The 23,498-nt window shown below is 43.7% G+C and overlaps 1 protein-coding gene across 1 annotated transcript in view; it reads left to right on the top strand.

The window, feature by feature from the left end:
- The window catches only part of ARHGAP31 (Rho GTPase activating protein 31), a 107,720-nt gene that overhangs the window by 56,129 nt on the left and 28,093 nt on the right, over window positions 1-23,498 (top strand). Inside the window, exons 2-4 of the mRNA XM_036444779.2 lie at window positions 6,873-6,975; window positions 10,142-10,286; window positions 23,365-23,447. Of these exons, the coding sequence (XP_036300672.1) occupies window positions 6,873-6,975; window positions 10,142-10,286; window positions 23,365-23,447 (331 nt within the window). The remainder of the gene's footprint in view (window positions 1-6,872; window positions 6,976-10,141; window positions 10,287-23,364; window positions 23,448-23,498) is intronic.

Here is a 23,498-nt window from a genome sequence, read left to right as displayed (position 1 = left end):
CAGGACGCAGTCTGCCACCAGGGTCCTCACCCAGCAGCAGAGCAGAGCTGGTCCTGGGCCACACCAGGCCAGCGGGTTAGGCAAATACTTCTGTGTAACAAGGACCAATTACGTCAGCAGGGTCATTGGAAAGGACCTCAACAAACATTTAGAAATTGCCTCACTGACTTCAGAAAGCCCTTCAGCTTCTTTAATGAAACTGTTTCTCAAAAACCTATTTCTTTCTTTTAAAAAGTTATTTATACCACATCCTCATAAAAAAAAAAATCAGAAAAGCAAAATTAAAAATATAGCAAAAATCACTTATTTCCTACCACCTAGAGGTAACTACTAATGACATTAACCTCATTTTTAAAAAAATATATATTTTACTGATTTTTTTTTTTTTTTTTTTTTTTTTTTTTTTTTTTTTTTTACAGATAGGAAGAGAAAGGAATAGAGTTAGAAACATCAATGAGAGAGAATCATTGGTCAGCTGCCTCTTGCACACCCCCTACTGGGGATGTGCCCACAACCAATGTACATGCCCTTGACCGGAATCGAACCTGGGACCTTGCAGTCCGCAGATCGGTTCTCTATCCACTGAGCCAAACCGGTTTCGGCTCCCTCATTTATCATTCAAAATAAGAAAGGAGGGAAACAGAAACAGTCATTCTGTACTCTTTATATTTGTGTATCATTTTCATTTCTTAATCTTTAAATTTTTTCTAGTTTTTAAAAATTCTTTTTACTGATTTCAGAGAGGAAGGGAAAGGGAGAGAGAGACAGAAACATCAATGATGAGAGAGAATCATCAATTGGCCGCCTCCTGCACGCCTCCTACTGGGGTTTGAGCCTGGAACCCAGGCATGTGCCCTGCCGGGGGATCCTAACATGACCTCCTGGTTCATAGGTCGATGCTCAGTCCCTTAGCCACACCAGCCGGGCTTTTCTATTTTATTGAGATATAACTGTCATACATCTGTGTAAGTTTAAGGTGTACAGAAAAATGGTTTGACTTACGTATATTGTGAAATAATAACCACAATAAGTTTAGTTAGCATCCATCATCTCACACAGATATGATAAAAAGAGAAAGCAAAATAATATAAATCTGTTTTCCTTATGATGAGATCACAGACTTCACTTTCATATACATCCTACAGCAGTTGAACTATAGTCATCATACTTTGCATGTACCCCTCGTACTTATTTATCTTATAACTGGAAGTTGTACCTTTTGGCTCCCTTTTCTCCATCTCCCCCTCTTCTACCTCCTTCTTTTTCTATAAGTTTGGTTTTTGTTTGTTTGTTTGTTGTTTTAAGTTCCACAAAAATGTGAGATCGTATGGTATTTGTCTTTCTCTGTCTGAATTATTTCTCTTAGCATAATGCTGTCAAAATCCATACATTGTCCTAAATGGCAGAATTCCCTCTTTGGGGGGCGGGGGGACTCAGAAATTATTTTGCTGCTGGTCTTTTCTGCACTAAACCCTTGAAAGATTGGGAATTGAGGAAAGTGTCCCATAGCATTTATACTGGTAAATATAAAATGACTTTTCGTTGTACCAGGATGAAGCAAATGAGACAAAGGCCTAAAAATGTTCTGTAACCCAGTCAGTGGTTGAGTGCTGACCTGTGAACCAGGAGGTCACAGTACAATATCCAGTTAGGGAACATGCCCTGGTTTCGGGCTCAATCCCAAATTGGGAAGGAGGCAGCCAATCAGAAATGCTCTCTCATCACTGATGTTTATCTCCCTCTCTTTTCCTCTCTGAAATCCATATATATATATATATATATATATATATATATATATATATATATAATATATTTTATTGATTTTTTCACAGAGAGGAAGAGAGAGGGATAGTTAGAAACATCGATGAGAGAGAGTTATCGACCAGCTGCCTCTTGCACACCCCCTACTGGGGATGTGCCCGCAACCAAGGTACATGCCCTTGACCAGAATCGAACCTGGGACCTTTCAGTCCGCAGACTGACGCTCTACCACTGAGCCAAACCGGTGTTGGCTATATATATATATTTTTTAAATATATTTTATTGATTTTGTACAGAGAGGAAGGGAGAGAGATAGAGAGTTAGAAACATCAATGAGAGAGAGTCATCGATCAGCTGCCTCTTGCACATCCCCTACTGGTACATGCCCTTGACCGGAATCGAACCCGGGACCCTTCAGTGCCCAAGCCGATGCTCTATCCATTGAGCCAAACCGGTCCCGGCCATAAAAATATATTTTTAAAATATATTTTGTAAATGGTCAAGCATAAATCAAAGGCAATGTCTTTTTCATCAGAAATCACCTCACCATTTATTTTGTGCTGAGAGGAAAATTTAACCTTTAATATTGCTGATGCAGGAAAAACAAAACCAAAAAAAGGAACTTAGAGAACCATCAGTGAAACAATTCAAAGAAGTTATAATGTTATATCATAATCAGCAACTGTGTGTACCTCTGTCGGAGGAGACTTGAAGTTCTTTGGGTTCATGATAAATCCCCCAAAACTAGCTCTGTGACTCCAACCTCAACCTCCCTCTCATGCCTAATTCACAATGGAAGCTTTCTTTCCAGCTGTAACTACTCAGCTATTTTGTATCAAGCTTCTACCCTGCTCAGAATCCTGGCTGTCTCCAATTTGGTTGGACCCCAGGGACAATAGTCAAAAGAATCCTGAGACTTCACTAAACTCTGACTAGCTCCTGCAACACCACCCACCAGGAGTACCTTTAGACTGCCTCCCCCCAACCTACCCTAAATGGGGGTTGCAGATTACAGAGTCCCTAATCACCTGGGAATTGGTTAGAAATGCCAATGTTTGACCTTTCCCACTCTACTGGCATTTGCATGTTCACAAGACCCTCGGACGCTGTGTGCACATCACAGGCTGAGAAGCTCTGGCCTAGAGGGCTGGTTCCTCACCTTTTGTGAGCGTCACATCACCTGCTGCTGGGCCCAATCTGGGGCCACAGGGAGAACCACTCTCTGGGCTCCGCGGCTGGAGGATTAACAGACATGCAACAGGTCCTCTCCCGTTTACTGAGTGCGAGGGAGGATTCCTACACCTCCCATCTCAGCCTGAGAGGAATCCAGGAAAGCTCGCACTCCTCGGGGCCAGTGGGTGTTTTAATACTGCTCCTGTTTAAACAGAGCCGGGGACGAGAGGTACTAGGGCCTCTGTACCAACGCCAGAGTAAATGTATGGCAGAGGCTCTTTCCGGGAATGTGTTCTGCCCACCTTCAAAGCAAACAGAGCCTGGGGTGCTGCAGCGGAGAGCTGAGGGGAGGGCCCTAGCTGAGAGCAGGACCGGGCAGGCTGGGGACCCCGCACCAGCCTTTTCACAGAGTGTTGTGGGTTTTTTAAATATATTTTACTGACTTTTTGCAGAGAGGAAGGAAGGATAGAGAGTTAGAAACATCAATGAGAGAGAAACATTGACCAGCTGCCTCCTGCACATCCCCTACTGGGGATGAGCCCGCAACCAAGGTACATGCCCTTGACCAGAATTGAACCGGGGACCCTTCATTCCGTGGGCCAACGCTCTATCCACTGAGCCAGACCGGTCAGGGCCAGAGTGTTCTTTATAAAGGCCCTTGGGAATGCTCAGAGCTCTCGCATCCACTTGTGCCCTGCAGGGCACAGCAGCCAAGCACCCAGGGCAGACACACACTGAGGAGCACATGGAGGCCAGGCCAGCCTCAGGTCCGCTCGCTCGCTCACAACTCGCACACTGCTGCGTGCTGCTGCCTTTCCGTGTTAAAGATCCACCCAAAGGCATAGGCAGGAGACCTCAGGCGAGCAGTTACCTTCACATGGAGACATTTACCAAGGAGGACACAGAATGCATTCTGAATGAGTGTTGACTGGCAAGAGCTTGTCAGCTCTCACCCAATTTCCCGTTGGATGGGAGAAGGCAAACTGTTTATAGTTTGTGAGACCCAGATTGTGTCTCACAACTACGAATTTACACCACAGATAAGCTTCTAGGAGAAACAATAACTTCCACAGAGTGCTTGTTGGGTGCCAGGGTCCGTGCCAAATATTTAATATTACTTTAATCCTGGCTATGAGAGTAATAGCAGTGGAAACTGAGGAACGGAATCCTTACATGTTTTGTCCAAGGTTACAAAGGTACTTTGGCATCCAAGCCTGTGTTCCTGACCACAGACCACATGTGGCAGGTTCCAGAACAGCAGCTTGGTGTGGTGGGGAAAGAGTCGACCATTATTGTGCACAACATTGATTTGGAAAAAAAAAAAAAAAAAAAAAAAAAATCCTGGCCAGTGTGCTCAGTGGTTAGACTGCCAGCCTTTGCACCAAAGGTTTGGTTCCCAGTGAAAGGCATGCACCTTGATTACAGGTTGATCTCTGGCTCTAGTGTGGGAGGCAACCAAATTGAAGTGTCTCTCTCATATTGATGTTTCTCTCTCTTCCTCCCTCTCTCCCTCCCTACCTCCCACTTTCTCTAAAAACAAAACAAAACAAACAAAAATACTAAAAAAAAAAAAAAACAATGGAAAAAATATCCTCCAGTGAGGATTCAAAAGAAAACAAACAAACAAAAAATCCAAAAACTTTGTATGTTTGTTTGTTTGCTTCTTTCTTTATTGGCATGAGGGCAGGAGACAAAAACCTACCTAGGCACCCTGCTTTATAAAACAGATATTCCAGGTGAAGCCAGGCAGAGGCTCTGCACCCCTGCCTACTCCCTCAGCCCCTCCCCCACCGCACCAGCTCCCCCACCGCCCCGTTCACTCCCAGGGAGTGGTTCCACCTCTGTGGTCTCTGGCCTCGATATTTCCAATTCTAAGTCCACTCCTTGCCTTCTTTCCACCTGGGGGAACTAGGAAACTTCTCCCCAGTTCCAGTCCTGGAGGGCAGGGCAAAACATGTCATGTGCTGTAGAAGGGAACAGTTCTGGGGTGCCTGGACTTGAGCGATGAGCTGAATACTTGCAGTATTACGACTTTTACTGAGCACTTCCAATTATTGTCAGTCATTGAAGGAAATGGTGAGGGAGCTGTTTAGGAAGTATCGTGTTAGCGAATCCAGGAAGAAGATTGAGTCTGAGCATCTGGTGTCTACCCGTGTACAGGTGCAGTCCAGCTTGTGCCGGAAGCATTAATGGTTGGCATTTGTCTAAGCTAAAGCATTAATGGGTGTGTTTTAGGGGAGTGAGCACAGAGCTATCCCAAGTTCATGGAGTTCCCACACTACCTCTATGTCTGAAAACATTCGTGCCTGAGGCTTGGGTAGTTCCATGCCACACCACCATCCCCACAGCATTCTCAGGGAGGGGCCGCAGGTGACTCTGCCCAAGGACCAGGGTGGCAAGGGACTTGCCATTCTCTCCATGCCATCCAGAAGGCTAACGGCTGCCATTCTGGGTCACAGAGCTGGCTGGGCCAAACGGGGTCAGCCCCAGGAGCGGACAGCGTAGCCAGACTCTTCTCCACGAGCACTGGACGTCTGGAGTGGCAGGAATTCAAGAGGCCGTGTTAGTCTCCTGCAATCAATGACTGGATTGAATGCAGAATGGACCACATTTGGTGGTGGTGGTAGTGGTGGTGGGATGGAACGGTTCTCACCTTTAAAAAACAACACACACACACACACAAAAACAAAAACAAAAACAAAACAAAAAACACTTGGCAGACATTCTTCTAGTCTTTTTTCCTTTGTAATTTTTTTTTTTTTACATAGTTGAATTCACGATGTGTACTTGATGTTGTGTCTTGTTTTTCTTTTACCTACCTGTATCAGAAGCATTTTCTCATGTGCTAATTATTTTTCATAAGCAGCAAGTAATCTAGAGTGAGCTAAGTAAATTTACCTGCACCTTGGTTTCCTCATGTATAGAATAAGCAATGTTTATTTTATCGCACAACAGTCACCCGGAAGGCTTTTTAATATATTTTATTGATTTTTCACAGAAAGGAAGGGAGAGAGAGAGCTAGAAACATCGATGAGAGAGAAACATCGACCAGCTGCCTTTTGCACACCCCCTACTGGGGATGTGCCCGCAACCAAGGTACATACCCTTGCCCAGAATCGAACCCAGGACCTTTCAGTCCACAGGCCGATGCTCTATCCACTGAGCCAAACCGATCTTGGCCCGGAAGGCTTTTTAAAAAACAGATTGTGCCCTAGCCGGTTTGCCTCAGTGGATGGAGCCTCTGCCCTTGAACTAAAGGGTTTGGGGCACGATTCCGGTCAAGGGCACGTACTTCTGTTTCAAGCTCGATCTCCAGCACTGTCAGAGCATGTGTGGGAGGCAACCAATTGATGTGTCTCTCACATCAGTATTTCTCTCTGACTCTCCCCCTCCCTTCCACACTCTCTAAGAATTAATGGAAAAATAACCTCCAGTGAGAATTAACAAAACAAATAAAACAACAACAACAAACACAGTTTGCTGGGCCCCACCTCCAGAATTTCTATTGCAGTGGGTCGGGGTGTGTCCGTAAATTGTATTCTGACAAGTTCCCAGGAGATGCTGATGCTGCTGGTCAGAAAACCACCTTTGAGAACCCATGAAATAAGACTGAGTTGTGGGAATTCCAAGGTCACTGCTGGTTTCAAAGTTTAAGTGTTTGCCTCGTTTTCAATTAAAAAAAAAATCCAACTTTTAAAATACATGACTTTTCTAAAATTAAAAAAAAAACACCCATTTTTTTTTTTTTTAATGTAAAGGAACATCATCTGCCATTTACAAGTAATTGTTTTTACTTGGAGCTCACATGTGTGCCATACCTATTTCTCTTAGAAGTTACCTTAGAAGTTCTCTTAGAAGACGGATTTTTTAAAGAAGATCTTTGAAGAACAGTCGGGCTTATATCTAATACTTTATTCTTTTTCTTTGCCTTTACATAGTTCCATATGTACTGAAGAGCTGTGCAGAATTTATAGAGACTCATGGCATTGTGGATGGAATTTACCGGCTTTCGGGAGTCACTTCAAACATACAACGGCTACGGTAAGCTGAAAGAATAGCTCCCAACAGAATTCTCTCACAATTCTTTCTCTGCCCATATCTCTGTCGGAAGGTGTTGGGATATTAAAAACCTGAAGGGACTGAGGGAAGGGTGGAGGGGCAGAAGATCAAGTGCCACTGTTTTCGGACGCCTGTTCCTAATCTAATCAGGAAGTGCTCTAGCCTGATGTCATTCTTTCCAACAAAAGTTCCTGAGGGCTTTGAATCAGTTTCTTTGTTTTATACTAGATTTACCCTCCCTGGGCGGATTCGATTGAACACAAGTGATTTTAATTACGAGTTAGGGAAATATGATTTATAATAACTCACTTGCTTACCCAAAGCCCAGTTAGATCCCATTATATAGTGCTCAGAACTTGGAGATGGATGTGAGTTTTTCTGTTGGCACACACCCAACCTTTGATATGTCATCTGCTTGGGAACCCAGAAGTTTGCATGAAGGTGCATTTCTCTAACTGATGCTGGTATTTTAAAAATTACTGATGGGTAAATGATTTCTAAATCTATGGATTTATCCCAAACAATTCTAAAATTTATTCTTGAGTTTTGGGGAAGCAATTTCTATCACAATGAATTCAGAGTACAATGATCTTCACACTAAACACAGATATGTGTGCATATATTTTATATGTGCTATGTATTAAATAAAAGGGACATGTACACACTATTGAGAGAGAATACAGGGCGGGGTAAAAGTAGGTTTACAGTTATTCATATGGAAAAATAATGCAATAATCTATCTATCTATCTATCTATCTATCTATCTATAAAAGCCTAGTGACTGACCTTTTGACCGGTAGCTATGATGTGCACTTACCACCAGGGGGCGGCACTCAGACTGGTAGGTTAGCTACTGCTGGGGTCCGGCAGATTGGGACTGAGAGTGACAAGCCCTGGACGAATCTGTGCACCAGGTTGGTTTTGGCCTGATCCTGCAGGCCAGGCCAAGGGACCCCACCAGTGCACTATTGGGGTGGGGAGGGACTGTAGGAAGGGACTCCAGGGCATGTCTGGCCATCTTGCCTAGTCCCTATTGGGGCCGATTGGGGCCTGCTGGCTGGGAGGGACCCCATTAGTGCCCAAATCTGGCTTCTCCACTTCTCCCTGCTCCTGAGGAGCAATCAGGACAGTAGCCACTGCTCCCACCTGCTGATGACATAGAGCAACAGGGGCTGGTGCCAGCAGCAGGTATAAGTGGGACTGGCACCATCAGTGGGTATGAGCAGTGGCTGCTGCCCTGATCGCCCCTCAGGAGCAGAGGGAGGTGGAAAAGCCCTCAGGAGTGATTGGGGCCATCAGCCACTGCTCTCACCAGCTGATGGCACTGAGTGATCAGAACTGGCATCAGGTACTGGCAGCCAATGTGAATGGCAGCTTTGGCGCTGGCTGTGGGTGTAAGTGCTGGGCAGGACTGTGGCACACGGGAGCAAAGAGTTTTCAGTAACCACCAGAGGCTCACCCCAATGACAGCATCTGGTGCCCTGCCTTGGTTTGGTGCCCCACTCACCTGCTCCACCATCCCACTGTGGCTGACACCCGCCATGTTCCACACTCTGCTGCCTGCTGCCAACGCCTGCCATGTTCTGCATGCGCCCCCTGGTGGTCAGCACACTTCATAGTGACCGGTTGTTCAGTTGTTTGATTATTCAATTGTTCTGCCATTTGGTCTCTTTGCATATTAGCCTTTTATTATATAGGGTAAATATATTTATTATATGTTTTTAGTTATAAATGTAGATTTTTAAAACAATATAAACATTCTTATTCCAAGATTAATATATAACATTTAATAGATTGTGCAGGTAATTAATTTTTTTGTCTTCTTCTTATTATTATTGGTTTTCTCCCCCTCCTTCTCAAACCTCAATTATAATAAAATTATACTAAAGGAATAAAATATCCTTTTTACGCCTAGAGAAGTGATGGCTGTTAAAAAAAAACAACAAAAAAAACACAGAACCACAACTGGTTTATTGCAACCATAGAGTTTAACTGATCTATGTTAGTACATAACTTGACTAATTAATTAGTGTGACATTTTTAGAGTTTCAAAACCAGCAAATACTTTGAATGGTTTACTCTTCTCTCTAAAATATACTGCACAGTAGTTTATATCATAGAGGGACACTTGGATGATGGTCTTTTTCACTTACGGACTGACCTTAGTCTCCACAAGGGAAATTTTTGGCTAATGAAATGAATAAGCTTTAGGTCTTGTTCTGTTCTCTTAGAAAAACACATGCCTATGAATTTATGAGGCCTTTGGTTTTCCTTCAAGGCCTTACCCAGTTCCTTTCGGGTTCATCGGGGATTCCCCTATCCCTGTTACACGGAGAAGCAGAATACAGGAGGATGGGCAAGCTGTTTTAAAGTGCTGGCCCCGGGAGTCCCGTTGACTTTGTCACTGCTTGGTTGACCAAGGGAGTTCTCTCAGGAACCCTAACTTCTCTTCTGTAATAAAGCTCAAACTTGTCATTGTTTAAAACCAATTTTTAATTTTAAGTATATATTAGTTAGGTCAGAATATTCATGTAACCTCATTAGGAAATGTTTTTTAATTAGATATGAGACCTAGAATCTGATGATGATGTTTAAGAAGATATTTTATAAGCTCTTCTATCCTGTGGGAACCACTCACAGGCAGCCTAGAAGGTCCCATCCAGCATCGAAGAGATTATCGATTCAAGTTCTCAAACCTTGGGTTTGAGTCTCCAGCTAAAACAAGCTTGTTGACATGAATATGTGAGTGATAACAATCTCACTCACCCCAGTTTTGGATTCTCCTCCAAGAAAGAGGACTTCATTTAGAACAATATTTTGGAAAAGCTGAAATCTCAACAGGTTTGTTTTTTTTTTGGCAAATTGTTTTCATATTTCTCTGAAACAGACTGTGAATATAATGCCATGAGAAACCCATTTGTAAGTGGGCATTTTGTCTTTCTATAAATTACGGCTGCCTGTGAGGAAAGACCCAGATCTGAAGTGGAAGTCTTCTCATAGCTCTCTTGTGCCCGAAATAGAATGTCTTTCTGTATCAGGGTCAAAAATATAGTCAGATCAGCGTTTTAGGGTCTTTTTACCCCTAAGCAGCTGCTGACACGGAACACATGTTGCCGGGATTGTTATGTCTCTGTCTGTGTTGTTTCAGGCAAGAGTTTGGCTCAGATCAATGTCCAGATCTGACAAGGGAAGTGTACCTCCAGGACATCCACTGTGTGGGCTCACTCTGTAAGCTCTACTTTAGGGAGCTGCCCAACCCCCTCCTGACGTATGAGCTCTATGAGAAATTCACGGTAAGTGTTTGGATTTCCATTATGGTTACTGGGTGGGATGCATAAATGGGCCAAGGAGGATTTCAACACTAAAATAACAATAATAATACTCACCAGATGGATGACATTATCTTAGCATGGTGACGGACATAGCATGGTATAGTGAGGAAAATAGGGAAGTCGGGCTGTTTGCTACATTTTTTTTCTTTCTTACATTTTCAGAATCGGTTGCAGGGGGGAGGTTAGAGGGGCGTAATGGGGAGAAAGGGGAATGTGTGTAATACTTTCAGCACTAAAAAAATTATTTTAAAAAATCAATAAGCATGTCCCCTGGTGAGGATTTTTTTATTTTTTTCAGAATCATGTTTGTTTGTTTTAAGAGCTGGGTTAAATGATCTCCAGGTTTATTTAACCAAGTGTATGTCATTGCTTAGGATGGAAGCTAAGAACCAGAGAAGTGAAATGATTGGCCCAAGGTCACACAGCAGGACAGGAACCTGAAACTAAATGCTATATGCCCTGCTGGTTCATTTTTATCAGGCTATTCTTCCTGTGTTTCTTTAGGGGGTTGGGGAAAGAGGTAGGTGAATAGAGAAGGAAGAGAGAATAGAGGTCAAGAGAGGTCAGAAAGCAGGGAAGAGAAAAGAATCTGAGACAAGCAGCCAACAGGAGTGCTGGACAGACCAGTGAGTTGAGTTGGTGAAGGATGGATGGGTAAGAGCAAAACACCTAAATCACAGCTATATGGTCACCAAATAGGGAACCCACAGTGAAAGTAGAAAGGAGAATGAATGCTTAAAGGATGCCTATAGAGATAGCATTAAAATAGGGCTTGAATATTTGCTGCAGGAGTGGAGGTGGAGAGTTGGGTTTAACCAAGGTGGAGCCAGCAAAAGAGGGGTGAGGAAGGTGAGAATGTATGCAAGGGAGTGATTGAAATAATTGACCATGGAATTTTGTCTGAATAAGAAAGGAAATGAGAGCATAAAACGGGTGTATAACAGTGAAAAAGTAGATCAACGAATTATTCATCCCAGTGAGGTCAAAAGACTGTTAGAGTGGAGTGGTCATAGGGGATGTTTGAAATAAATCTTATGGAAGAGTTGTGATCATTGGAAGGAATCTCTCTCGTGGTTCTAGATGAATTTATTTTGAGCACATAAAAGGTCCTTCAATTTGAAATGATATAGGAATAAGTAATTGCTTTTTAACATTGGGTTTGGGCTATTTATATGTAAGAATCTATAATGAATAGAGAGAAACACTAATAATGGTAATTGGAAAAACTAAATATACAATTGTATATTAAGATATTTAAAAAGAAAGATGCACAAAAGATTAACAACCAGTTATTTCAGTCATGGGATTATAGTTTTTTCTACTTCTTTAAAAATCATATCCACTAGCCGAAACCGGTTTGGCTCAATGGATAGAGCGTCGGCTTGGGGAATGAAGGGTCCTGGGTTCGATTCCGGTCAAGGGCATGTACCTTGGTTGCGGGCACATTCCCAGTAGGTGGTGTGCAAGAGGCAGCTGATTAATGTTTCTCTCTCATTGATGTTTCTAACTCTCTCTCTCTCCCTTCCTCTCTGTAAAAAATCAATAAAATATATTTTAAAAAATAAATAAAAGAACTAAATTAATCTAACCTATTTTAACTAAATTTCATTTTATGATAGCTGAGAGTAGATAAGAATTCTGGTCTAGAAATTTAAGAAATAAAGTTTCTTTTTAGCTCTTGTTTATAGGCTCGGAACAAAACCCATATTTATCTCTCCCTGCTTCTGTTCCCTGACTTTGCTAGTGATTCTGTTTTCCCACAGCAATAGGAAAATACAAAAACAATATTATTGTCAACAGATTTTAAGGAAATCTAATGTTATATTTAAATAATTTATTGATTCTAAGAAATAATATAAGAATCCTTTGCCCTAGCTGGTTTGGCTTAGTTGATAGAGTGTCAGCCTGCGGACTGAAGAATGTTGGGTTTGATTCTAGTCAAGGGCACATGCTTGAATTATGGGTTGGATCCTCAGTAGAGGGCACTCAGGAGGCAGCCAATCAATGACTCTCATCATTAATATTTCTCTCTCTCTCTCCCACTCTCTTCCTCTCTGAAATTAATAAAAGTATATCTAAAAATAATAATGAGAAGAATCTTGCTGTGACAACTGACTTCTACATAGGTAGGACCTACTGAAGTTAATTATGCTGAAGAATTTATCATATAATAGCTTTGATCACAGTAATGAATTATAATATAAGCAAACCTTCTTCAGAGATATGGAAATAGCTCTATGACATTGTCACACATTCTTATAATGATACTAGAGGCCTGGTGCAGGAAATTTGTGCACTTGGGGTGAGGGGCATCCCTCAGCCTGGCCTGCACCCTCTTGCAGACCTGGAGCCCTCAGGGGATGTCTGACTGACAGCTTAGGCCTGCATTGGCCAGACATCCTTAGCACTGCTGCAGAGGCAGGAGAGGTGCCAGCTGTGCTTGGCTTCTGGCTGAGTGATGCTCCCCCTGGTGGTCAGTGCACATCATAGCAACCGGTCATTCCACCGTTCAGTCGATTTGCATATTAGCCTTTTATCATACATATTTAAACCCACTTGCACAGCTAAAGTATTATAGAATGATATCTCAATGGCATAACAGAATTAGAAAAAATATTAATGGGAAAATAGGAATGATAATAGCTTTCATTTATTGAGTGCTTACTATATGATAAACTTGTTATAAATATGATTTCATTTAATCCTCACAAATAATTCCATGAAGTAGATTTCATTGTCTCTTTAGTGATAAGTTTATGAAAAACTCTTGCCTGGGGTTGTATAGCTAGTAAATAGAAAGATTTAACATCTGTCTCAAAACTACCGCATTATTTCAAAATAGAATTAAAAGCTCTTAAATATGCTCAGGTATTAAGCAATTTAATCTATATAATAAACACCTAAGTGACTGTTATGGAGGAATGACCAGAACGACCAATCACTATGATGTGCACTGACCACCAGGGGCAGACGCTCAATGCAGGAGCTGCCGCCTGGTGGTCAGTGTGCTACCACAGGGGCAGCTCCCCTCAGCCAGAAGCCGGGCTCATGGCTGGCCAGCAAAGTGGTGATGACAGGACCTTCTCCCACCTCTGTGGCAGCGCTAAGGAGCAGCAAGCCACGCAGTAAGGAGCCTGCCACTGAGGAGCAGCCAGCTGAGCAATAGGAGAGAGGGGTTCCGGATTGCGAGAGGGATGTCCAAGTGCTGGCTTATAATGATACTGAACAGGCAGATATCCCCCAAGGGGTCCTGGACGGTAAAACAGCACAGGCTGGGCTGAGGAATAACCCCTCCCTGCAGTGTGCACAAATTTCTAGCACTGGGCCTCTAGTATAAGATAAAGAAAGCATGCTAAACTAATCAAGGAACAATACAATAGTGTTAGAAAAATTAGACAACTATGGAGAGACTGGCTTTTTTATAGTTTCCTATTAGAAGTATAAATGGTCTAGGCATCCAAAAAATAATTTTAAATTACTGTCAAGAAGTCTCAAAATGCTCATATTTTTAATACAACAAACCTATTTCTAGGACTTAGTTCTAAGGTAATAATCATATGTGCAACATAATGATTTATGGGTATTTTATTGAAATATTATGCAAAATATAAACGTTATTGAGAGTATCTATGTGTCTAACAATGAGATGGGTTAAATAAATGACAATAAATCTATTGTTTTCAATTCTGCGTATCTGTGAAAAGTCACATTTATGAATCGGATTTGATGGCCACAATACAAAGTTAAATGGAAAAAAGTAGTAAATGCAACTAAATGGGAAATGATGCCAGTGTTCATATTTGGTGCTTGGAAGCGTAGGTAGATTGTTTCTTTTATGCTTCACACATAAACAAGTTAATAGTTTTTATATGTGGGTGGCAGGATAGGAGGTGATTTTTTTCCCCTTCATATTAAATGTATTAATTTTGAGTACATGCGTTAGTTTCATGTCACTACTGTAATAAATTACCGCAAACAGAAATGTGGCTTCAACAACAGAAATTTTGCATCACACATTATGAGAGTCCAGAGTCTGAGATCTGTTTCATTAGGCTGAGATTCAGGGGTCAGTAGAGCTGTGCTTCTTCCAGAGGCTCTAGTCTAGGGGAAAGCCCATTTCCTGTCTCTTCCAGCCTCTGGTGGCTGCTGGTATCCCTTGGCTTGTGGCTGCATCACTTCTATCTCTGCCTCCATGATCATATTGCCTTTTCTCCTTCTGTGTCAAATGTTCTTCTTCCTTTCTCTTCACAGATACCTGTGAATACGTTTAGTTAAATTAAACAATGCTACTGTTCCCCACAATGGAGGTATGGTCCTCAGATAGTATTGTACTGGACATGTGGCTCAAAGGTGGCTGTTCAGCATTTTCTTTCTTACTCTTTTTTTTTAATTTGTTTTTTAATTAAATTTTTATTGTTCAGATTATTGCAGTTGTTCCTCTTTTTCCCCCCTTAGCTCCCCTCCATCCAGTTTCCACCACACCCCCTGCCCTTAACACCCCCCACACACACACACACACACACTGTCCTCATTCATAGGTGTTTGATTTTTGTCCAGTTTCTTCCCACATCCCCAAACCCCTTTTCCCCTGAGAATTGTCAGTCCACTCCATTTCTATGCCCATAATTCTATTATATTCACCAGATTATTCTGTTCATCAGATTTTTTATTCATTTGATTTTTAGATTCACTTGTTGATAGACATGTATTTGTTGTTCATAATTTTTATCTTTACCTTTTTCTTCTCTTCTTAAAGAATACCTTTCAGCATTTCATATAATACTGGTTTGGTGGTGATGAACTCCTTAGGTTTTTCTTATCTGTGAAGCTCTTTGCCTGACCTTCAATTCTGAATGATAGCTTTGCTGGGTAGAGTAATCTTGGTTGTAGGTTCTTGCTATAGTCATCACTTTGAATATTTCTTCCCACTCCCATCTGGCCTGCATAGTTTCTGTTGAGAAATCATCTGACAATTGTATGAATGTTCCCTTGTAGGTAACTGTTTTTCTCTTGGTGCTTTTAATATTCTGTCTCTCTTTTTTTCTTTTTTTTTTTTCTTTTTTCTCTTGGCATTTTATTATGATGTGTCTTGGTATGGTCCTCTTTGGATTCCTTTTGTTTGGGGTTCTGTGTACTTCCTGGACTTGTGAGTCTATTTCTTTCACTAGGTGGGGGAAGTTTTCAGTCATTATTTCTTCAAATAGGTTTTCAATATCTTGCTCTCTCTCTTATTCTGGAACCCCCATAATTCTGATGTTGGTAAGCTTGAAGTTGTCCCAGAGGCTTCTAACACTATCTTCAGATTTTTGGATTCTTTTTGCTTTTTGCTTTTCCAGTTAAGTGTTGATTTTTTTGTTTGTTTGTTTTGTTTTGTTTTGTTTTGTTTTTGCTTCTTTGTATTTCAAATCTTTGGCTTGATTCTTGTGTTCCTCTAGTCTTCTGTTGGGTCTCTTTATAATATTTTTATTTCAGTCAGTGTATGCTTAATTTCTAGTCGGTCCTTTTTTGTATTCTCAAGGGTCTGGCTAAATTTATCAGCCTTTTCTAGGAAATTCTTGAAAAACCTTATAACCATGGGTTTGAATTCTATATCCAGTCATTTGTTTTCCTCCATTTCTTTTGTTTGTGACCTGTTTCTTTGTCTCCATATTTTCACTGCTTTCCGGAGTTGATAAAGTGGTTTAGTGTGCTAAGGGTCCTATAGGGCCCAGTGGCTTAGCCTCCCCAGTTACCTGAGGTGCACACTCTTGGTGCACCCCTTTGTGGGCTGTGTGCACATATTTGTTGTAGATAAGCCTTGATTGTTGTTGGTATCACTGGGAGGAATTGACCTCCAGGCCAATTGGCTATGAGGATCAGCTGTGTTTATGCTGGGAGAACTTCTATGCTGGAGACACCCTTATGAGGCAAGACTTGCTTCAGTGGGGCTTTGGTGCTCACTGAGTCTGCCCCCTGAGTGTGTCCCTTATGGATCTGAATAGTTGTAATCTGGATGGTCCTTCTCTGAACCCTGGGTACAGTGGCTCTTGGATCATCAAGGAGGTGCTAATTTAGCCTCTGCCTGAAGCCAACCAGCAGGAGCTATGGAGAGATCTTCAGATTCCTCTTCTTTGTTTGGGTTTTGGACATGCCCAGATGAGGCCCAGTTGTGAAGCAATGGAAGCTGCTATGGGGCCTTGGGCCTTCTTTTGGATGGTCTGGGTCTCTCTAACCCAGCTGCAGTTTGTTAGGTATGTTTAGATTTCAAAGGACCAGGCTATTCATAAGCAAAAGCCTCTGCACATTGCTTGGATGGGGCGGAGTCTCAGGGTGGAGCAAATAGCAATGGCTTCCCATCAGCCCTGCCCTAAGAGGCTCCAAGGTCTCAGTGTCCCTCGGTAATCACTGCAAGCACCTCTGAGAGAAAGCTGCCCTAGCCTTCCTCCCACTGCCAGACAGTCCAGTTTCTTCCCATATGAGTTTGGGTCTCACTCAGAACTTGAGTTCAGAGCATTCGGGAACCTGTGTCTCCCTGCAGATTGAAAAAGCCAGCCAAGTCCTCAGTTGCCAGCCCTTTCCTTGTGTGGTCCTCTGTATCTCTGCCTTTACTTCTGCAGCTCCACTGAGTCTCCATGTGTTTTTCTCTTTCCTTTTAGTTGTAGAATTTCCACTCAGTCAGCCTTCCTCTGGTTCTGGATGATATCCATTTTGTCTTTTAGTTATAGTTTTGAAGTGGTTTTGCAAGGCAGCAATTTCAGGTGTTTACCTATGCCTCCATCTTGGTTTCTCCTCCTCTTTTTAAAAAAAAAATTATTTATTGATTTGAGAGAGAGAAACATTGTTGTTCTACCTATTTATATATCCACTGGTTGATTCTTTTTTTCTTTTCTTTTTTTTCTTTTTTATGAGAGAGAGGAAAGGAGAAGGATAGAAAGATAGAAACATTGATGACAGAGAAAGTCATAGATTGGCTGCCTTCTGTATGGCCCCCTCTGGGTATCAAGCCTGCAACCCAAGCATGTTCTCTGACTAGGAATTGAACTGGCGACCTCTTGGTTCCTGAGTCGATGCTCAACTGCTGAGCCACACCAAACAGGCCATTGGTTGATTCTTGTATCTGCCCTGACCAGGGATCAAACCTGCAACCTTGGCATATTGGGATGACATTCTAACCAAGTGAGATAACTGGCCAGGACCTGTTTGGCATTTTCAAATGCAAAGCAAAATGTAGACTCGTTCACTTACTTATTTCATTCACCAAATGTACTATGTGCACCATGAGTGACAGGCACAGTTCTAGGTGCTGGGGATTTCAGCAAGACAGATAAGATCCTTTGTCTTGTGAAACTTACATTTTAATGAAGGAGATAGATGATAAACAAATTTAAAGCATATTTCTATAAGTGTTGCCGGTTCAAGATCCATGTACCCAATGTTGTAAAAGGCCAATATTCAAACTGTCAGTTGGGAATAAGGAAGGGTTTATTGATCAAGAAGGCACCATATGCTCAGGAAGATTGGGGGAGGACATAGGGGGAGGGAGGCCTTAGAACTTCCTTAAGTCCACCTTAAAAGAGTTCAGAATTCAGACTTCTTTTATGTCCAGGGAAGATAAAATGGGCAGGGCTAGAGGTGTGTGATGACTAACTGCAGAATTCTAGGCACCAACAGAAGAGAGTGATAGGGGAATCTCTAAATCTCTTTGTGCTCCCTACATTTGAGTCCAGTCTTGAAGCTCCTGCAAATCTTGCCCAAAATATCAAGCCTTAAACAGAATTCCTCCAAATTTATCATACCTCCCCACAATCCCCTCCCATTGTAATCACAATGAACAGAGCATTGTATGCCTTCCTTGTGTGTGTGTGTGTGTTTGTGTGTGTGTGTATGTGTGTGTATATATATATATGTATGTATATGTATTACTAATATGTGTATATATATTATATCCTATATAATAAAAGGCTAATATGAAAATTGTCCTCTCAACCAGGAATTTGACCAGCAGGCAGGCTGGCCAACCGCCCATGTCCTCTCCCTTTGGCCAGGCTGGCCAGACACCACCCAGGCACGAATTCATGCACCTGGCTCCTAATATATATGTGTATGTGTGTGTGTGTGTGTGTGTGTGTGTGTGTGTGTGTGTATACACATACATGCTGAGTGGCTAGATTATTATGTGTTCAGAGATCATAATAATCTGGTGTGTGTATGTGGGTATGTGTAAAAATATATACATTTTGTTAAACAAACATGGGATTGCATCATACATATAATACAGGAGCTATTTCCTGAAGGCCACTGGAGAAATGCAGGCTAGAGTTAAGATAGAATCCAAGAGCCAAGCATTTCACTCTCACAGAAGGGGAACTGTTGGTAAGTGCTACAAGGAAAAATTACTGCAGGGACAGGGGAGAGAATGTTAGGGATTGCTTCCCCCCCCCCCCCCCCGCATTTATTTTATTTGGAGTAATTGTAAACTGTTACAAAGTGAGGTCTGAAAACGTTTCAAATGTAGTGTGTGAGCCATCTTGCACTAAAATGGCAGTTTCTATAACTGGAAAATACATTACTCTGGGAGTTATAGTACCATTGGCTTTATTTTTTTTTCTTTGATAAATCTTTATTGTTCAAATTATTACAATTGTTTCTTCTTCCCCCCCCCCCCCCAAGCTCTTTCTATAAGGTGATATTTGAACAGAGACCAAGGTGACACAAGGAACAAATAGTACAGCTATTCGGGGGAAGAAGGAGTTACAAAGGTCCAGGAGGTGCGAAGGCCCTCATGGAGCACTTGCCTGAGCTTGCGTGAGGGGATATGTGGAGCCCGTCGTGGCTGTTGTGGAGTAGGCGGGAGGAGCAGGATGGGAGATAGGGAATTTCAGATGGGTCAGAGCATGTAGACATGCTTGCTTCCACGGTGTGACAGAGATGGATAGGCAAAACCATCTGGGAGGACACACAGTTGCCTCTGCAAATGGAAGTCTGCAATTGGAAGAAGACTAACTTTCTTCTGTGTATTCCTTTGAGTGCTTTGCATTTTTAAAATATGTGTCTGAGCTACTTTTCTACCTAATTGCTTAAAATAAAAATTATAATTTTTAAAGAACTAATACAAAATAAAAGGCAAAGGCTGGGGTACAGTTGGAAGGAAGGGCCACAGTGGTGTGTCCACCCTGCTGACAGGGCTGCCTTGGGGGGCGGGGGGGGGGGGGGGAGACAGGGAAGGGCACGCGCAAATAAGTTTGCAGCAACTGGCCTGTTCCGGGAGAGAAACCGGGATCTAGAGAGTTTCTGAATAGGATTGGGGTGTGATGGGCAGAGGCTGTGACTAATGAAATAAACCTCAATCCTAAATGGGACCTACAGGCTTCAGGGAGTGAGCCCGCCCTGCCTCTTAGAGAACAGAGATGACTAACAGCTTCCTAAAATATTAAAGGAACTTTCCATGTGGTCTGTTAAATTCATCTACACCTTTCTTCTCCAGATGCATTTTTAGAAAGGGTGTGTGTGTGAGTGAGGGTGTGTGTGTGTGTGTGTGTGTGTGTGTGTGTGTGTGCAAGCTTTGCCAAGCTCATCCCAGCTTTGCAGGGACAGGAAGAGAGGCCTCCCACGCCTCCCCCTTTGCAGGATAGAAGGTGGGAGGGTCCGCTCAGCATTCGGGCCCCTCCTCTCCCTGGAGCTTCTCCCTCTTTGCTCCCTTAGTGAGGCTTCCCCTGGGCAGCCAGCGTCCTGCCCACAAATTTGTTTTCTAAATGACCACTCCCGGGAGGAGAGCAGAGGCGTCTGGGTGCTTCTTCCTGCCTCCCTCCTGGTCCTCCCCCTCTGCATCCTGCGTGTCTCACCAAGTGAGGGCCGAGGCAGAGATCGTGTGGCTTTTGGGGCTCTGTTCTCAGGCTTGCAAACCCCCAGAAGCTTGGGACACGTGTGACCGGGACCCTCCCAGCCCCACCTCTCTCCCCACTTCTGGTTAGGAAACAAAAATAGCAAGTTTTCCCATGTAGAGGCTTTTGATGGTCTTTAAAAACAGTAAGCTGCTGTATGTGTGTTTTACTTCAATCAAATAAAAAAGGCAAACAAAAAAAAAACAAAACCAAAAAACAACACAAAAACCTTACTAGGTAAAGCCCTGGCATGGAAGGCAATGGCGTGTAATCAGTCATTCGACAAGCCTGGAGGGAAGGCCTAGGTGCCAGGCACAGGACTCAGCCCTTCCCGGCACTTACAGAGCTTACGTCTAGCAAGGGAGACAGACACTACACAGTAAACCTAACAAATAAGCACATTGTGCAGATCGGTAAGGGTGGTGAGTGCTGTGGGGGAAACGGAGGCAGGTGAGGGCAGTTGACAGCTGGGGCAGTGCCGTGGAGTTCTCCTGAGTTAGAACTTAACAGACCCAGCAAGTATGGCCTCGCTGGGCCTGGCAAACAGAAGGCGCCCAGTGAAGTTGATTTCCTTCCACTTTTCTGTGCCTGAAAATTCTCATACCTGTGAGTTTGAACTTCACCATTTATATACAGCAAGCAAATAATAGCCACAGGCTGAATAGAGGTGAACAATGTAAGAAAACCACACCATGGTTAGGATCTTATTTTGATGGTATTGCAGGAGGCAGCACTTACCAAATTAAAGAATATATATTATGGCCCTGGCTGGTTTGGCTCAGTGGATAGAGCGTTGGCCAGTGGACCGAAGGGACCCAAGTTTGATTCCAGTCAAGGGCATATGCCTTGGTTGCAGGCTCCTCCCCAGCCCAGGCCTTGGTCAGGGCACCTGCAGGAGGCAACCAATCAATGTGTTTCTCTCACATCGATATTCCTCTCTGTCTTTCCCTCTCCCACTCTCTCCGAAAAAATCAATGGAAAAATATCCTCAAAAAATAAAAGAAAAATATCCTCAGGTGAGGATTAAAAAACAAACAAAGAACTACTTGATTTAATAAATGAATTCAACAAAGTTTAAGAAAAAAAATATATATATTATACTAGAGGCCCAGAGCACAAAATTTGTGCATGGGGTGGGGGTGTGGAGAGAGTCCTCTCAGCCCAGCCAGTCCCTCTCCAATCTGGGACTCCTTGGGGGATGTCTGACTGCCAGTTAAGGCCAAATCCCGGAGAATGGGCCTAAGCCAGCAGTCAGACATCCCTCTCACAATTCTAAACTGCTGGCTCCTAATCACTCATCTGCTTGCCTGTCTGGTTGCCCCTAATTACCCCCCCACTGCTGGCAAGGTCACCCCCAACTGCCCTCCAACCAGCCTAGTTGCCCCTCACTGCCCTCCCTGCCAGCCTAATTACCCCCAACTCCCCCCTCCCACCAGCCTGGTCACCCCCAACTACATCCCCCCTGCTGGCCCAGTTGCCCCTAACTGCCCTCCCTGCCAGCCTGGTCACCTCTTACTGCCCCTCTTGCTGCCCTGGTCATCCCCAACTGACCCCCCACCAGCCTGGTTGGCCCCAACTGACCCCCCTGCTGGCCTGGTCACCCCCAACTCCCTCTTCAAACCCCTGTACCAGCCTGGTCACCCCTCACAGCCCTCCCCTCCTCCCCACTGGCGAACGCCCCACACAACCTGCTGGTCGTTCCTCACTAACCCGCCTGCCAGCCTGGTCATAGGCATCCATTTTATGAAGGTGTGAGGGTTAATTTGCATATTATCTCTTTATTATATAGGATTCTTTTCATTATATAAGGTTGGGCAAAAGTAGATTTACAGTTATGAGTCTACAAAATGCAGTTTAATTGTGTGTTATTATCTATTCTTGTATTATATACTTTTCCATACAAACAACTGTAAACCTACTTTTGCGTGCCTTGTATATGAATATAAAGCATGTTCCCAGCACTGGGAGGCAATACAAGGCTGTAAGTCCCACATGCCTAACAGTGGACTCAGGCTGAAAAGGATTGATGTGAGCTCAGGGCCTCCTTTTAAATATAGTTTTAAAATTTCAGAGAGGAAGGGAGAGGGGAGAGAAATAGAAACATCAATAATGAAAGAGAATCATTGATTGGCTGTCTCCTGCACACCCTCCACCGGGGACCAAACCCACAACCCGGGCATGTGCCCTGGACTGGAATTGAACTTGGGATCCTTCCATTTGCAGGCCGATGCTCTGTCCACTGAGCCAAACCAGCCAGGGCAGGAACTCCTTCTAAAGTGTACCTTGGTCTGAGTGGGGTTACATGCATATGAAAGAACTCATGGAGCTGTAGCTCCAGACTTGTACATTTTTATAGAGGTAAGTTCTACCTCAGAATAAAAAGAAAGATGTGGCTGCTGTTGACCTTGAATTTAGGTTCTGCTCCCATGCTGACAGTGCTCCAGAACTCAGCCTGGGCACAGGCAGGGCAGGTCCTCGGGGCAGGATTGCAGGGGAATCTGCCCAGGGACACCTGCATCGTGAGGAGCCTGGGCCGAGGCCTGAGATCACACTGCCTTTACGGACGTCCCTGCCCTAAGGGCCGTGGGCTGGAGGCGGGCGGGGGAGGGGTACAGCATACCCACACAGGAAACAACAGAGTAAGTCCCGGCAAGGCCGCTGGGTCTCAGGGGCAAAACTCTTATCGGGCTGAGAAGGCACATCTTCCCTGCTTCCCAGCATCTACAGCAGGCAGCTGCTGCGTAGTAACAAGGTCATGGGATAGTCTCAGGCTGGATGGGAAGTGGCTGTTTGCACCCAAGAGGACAGCTGGCTGAGAAAACATGGAGCCACCCATCGTCTCCATCTCACCCTGTCTCCCTCTGTCTCCCAGAGATCCTTTATCTCTCCCAGAGACTCTGTGGCTCTTTCCGCCACACAGAAAGGTTCTACACCTTCTTTAGCCGATACCTGCCACCCGTCTGAGAGTGCACGGAAACCAGAAGGATCCGCAGGTCTCCCTGGGTGCAATGTTAGACACATCACATCAGCCTCGGAGATTTCAGTTGTTTGTTTTTACTAGAAAAGCGCTCCCTTGGAAAGATGATCTCTAGGCATGGCCGGAAGGCTGCAGTACCAGGAGCCTAAATAAAACGGCACCCTCCGGGGCACTCACTGGCGCTTCTTGTTCTTCTCTGCAGGAGGCCGTGTCCCGTCGCCCAGAAGAAGGCCAGCTGGCCCGAATCCAAAATGTTGTCCAGCAGCTTCCCCCGTCCCATTATAGGTAAGAATCCTTGATGACGGAAAGTCACGGCCCGTCAGTGCGGTGTAATGC

The sequence above is a fragment of the Pipistrellus kuhlii genome, unplaced genomic scaffold (genome assembly GCF_014108245.1).
Source record: "Pipistrellus kuhlii isolate mPipKuh1 unplaced genomic scaffold, mPipKuh1.p scaffold_m20_p_2, whole genome shotgun sequence".
Classification (NCBI taxonomy): Eukaryota; Metazoa; Chordata; class Mammalia; order Chiroptera; family Vespertilionidae; genus Pipistrellus; species Pipistrellus kuhlii.
Note: the sequence above shows the minus strand (reverse complement) of the source record. Positions and strands in the feature narration are given on the sequence as shown.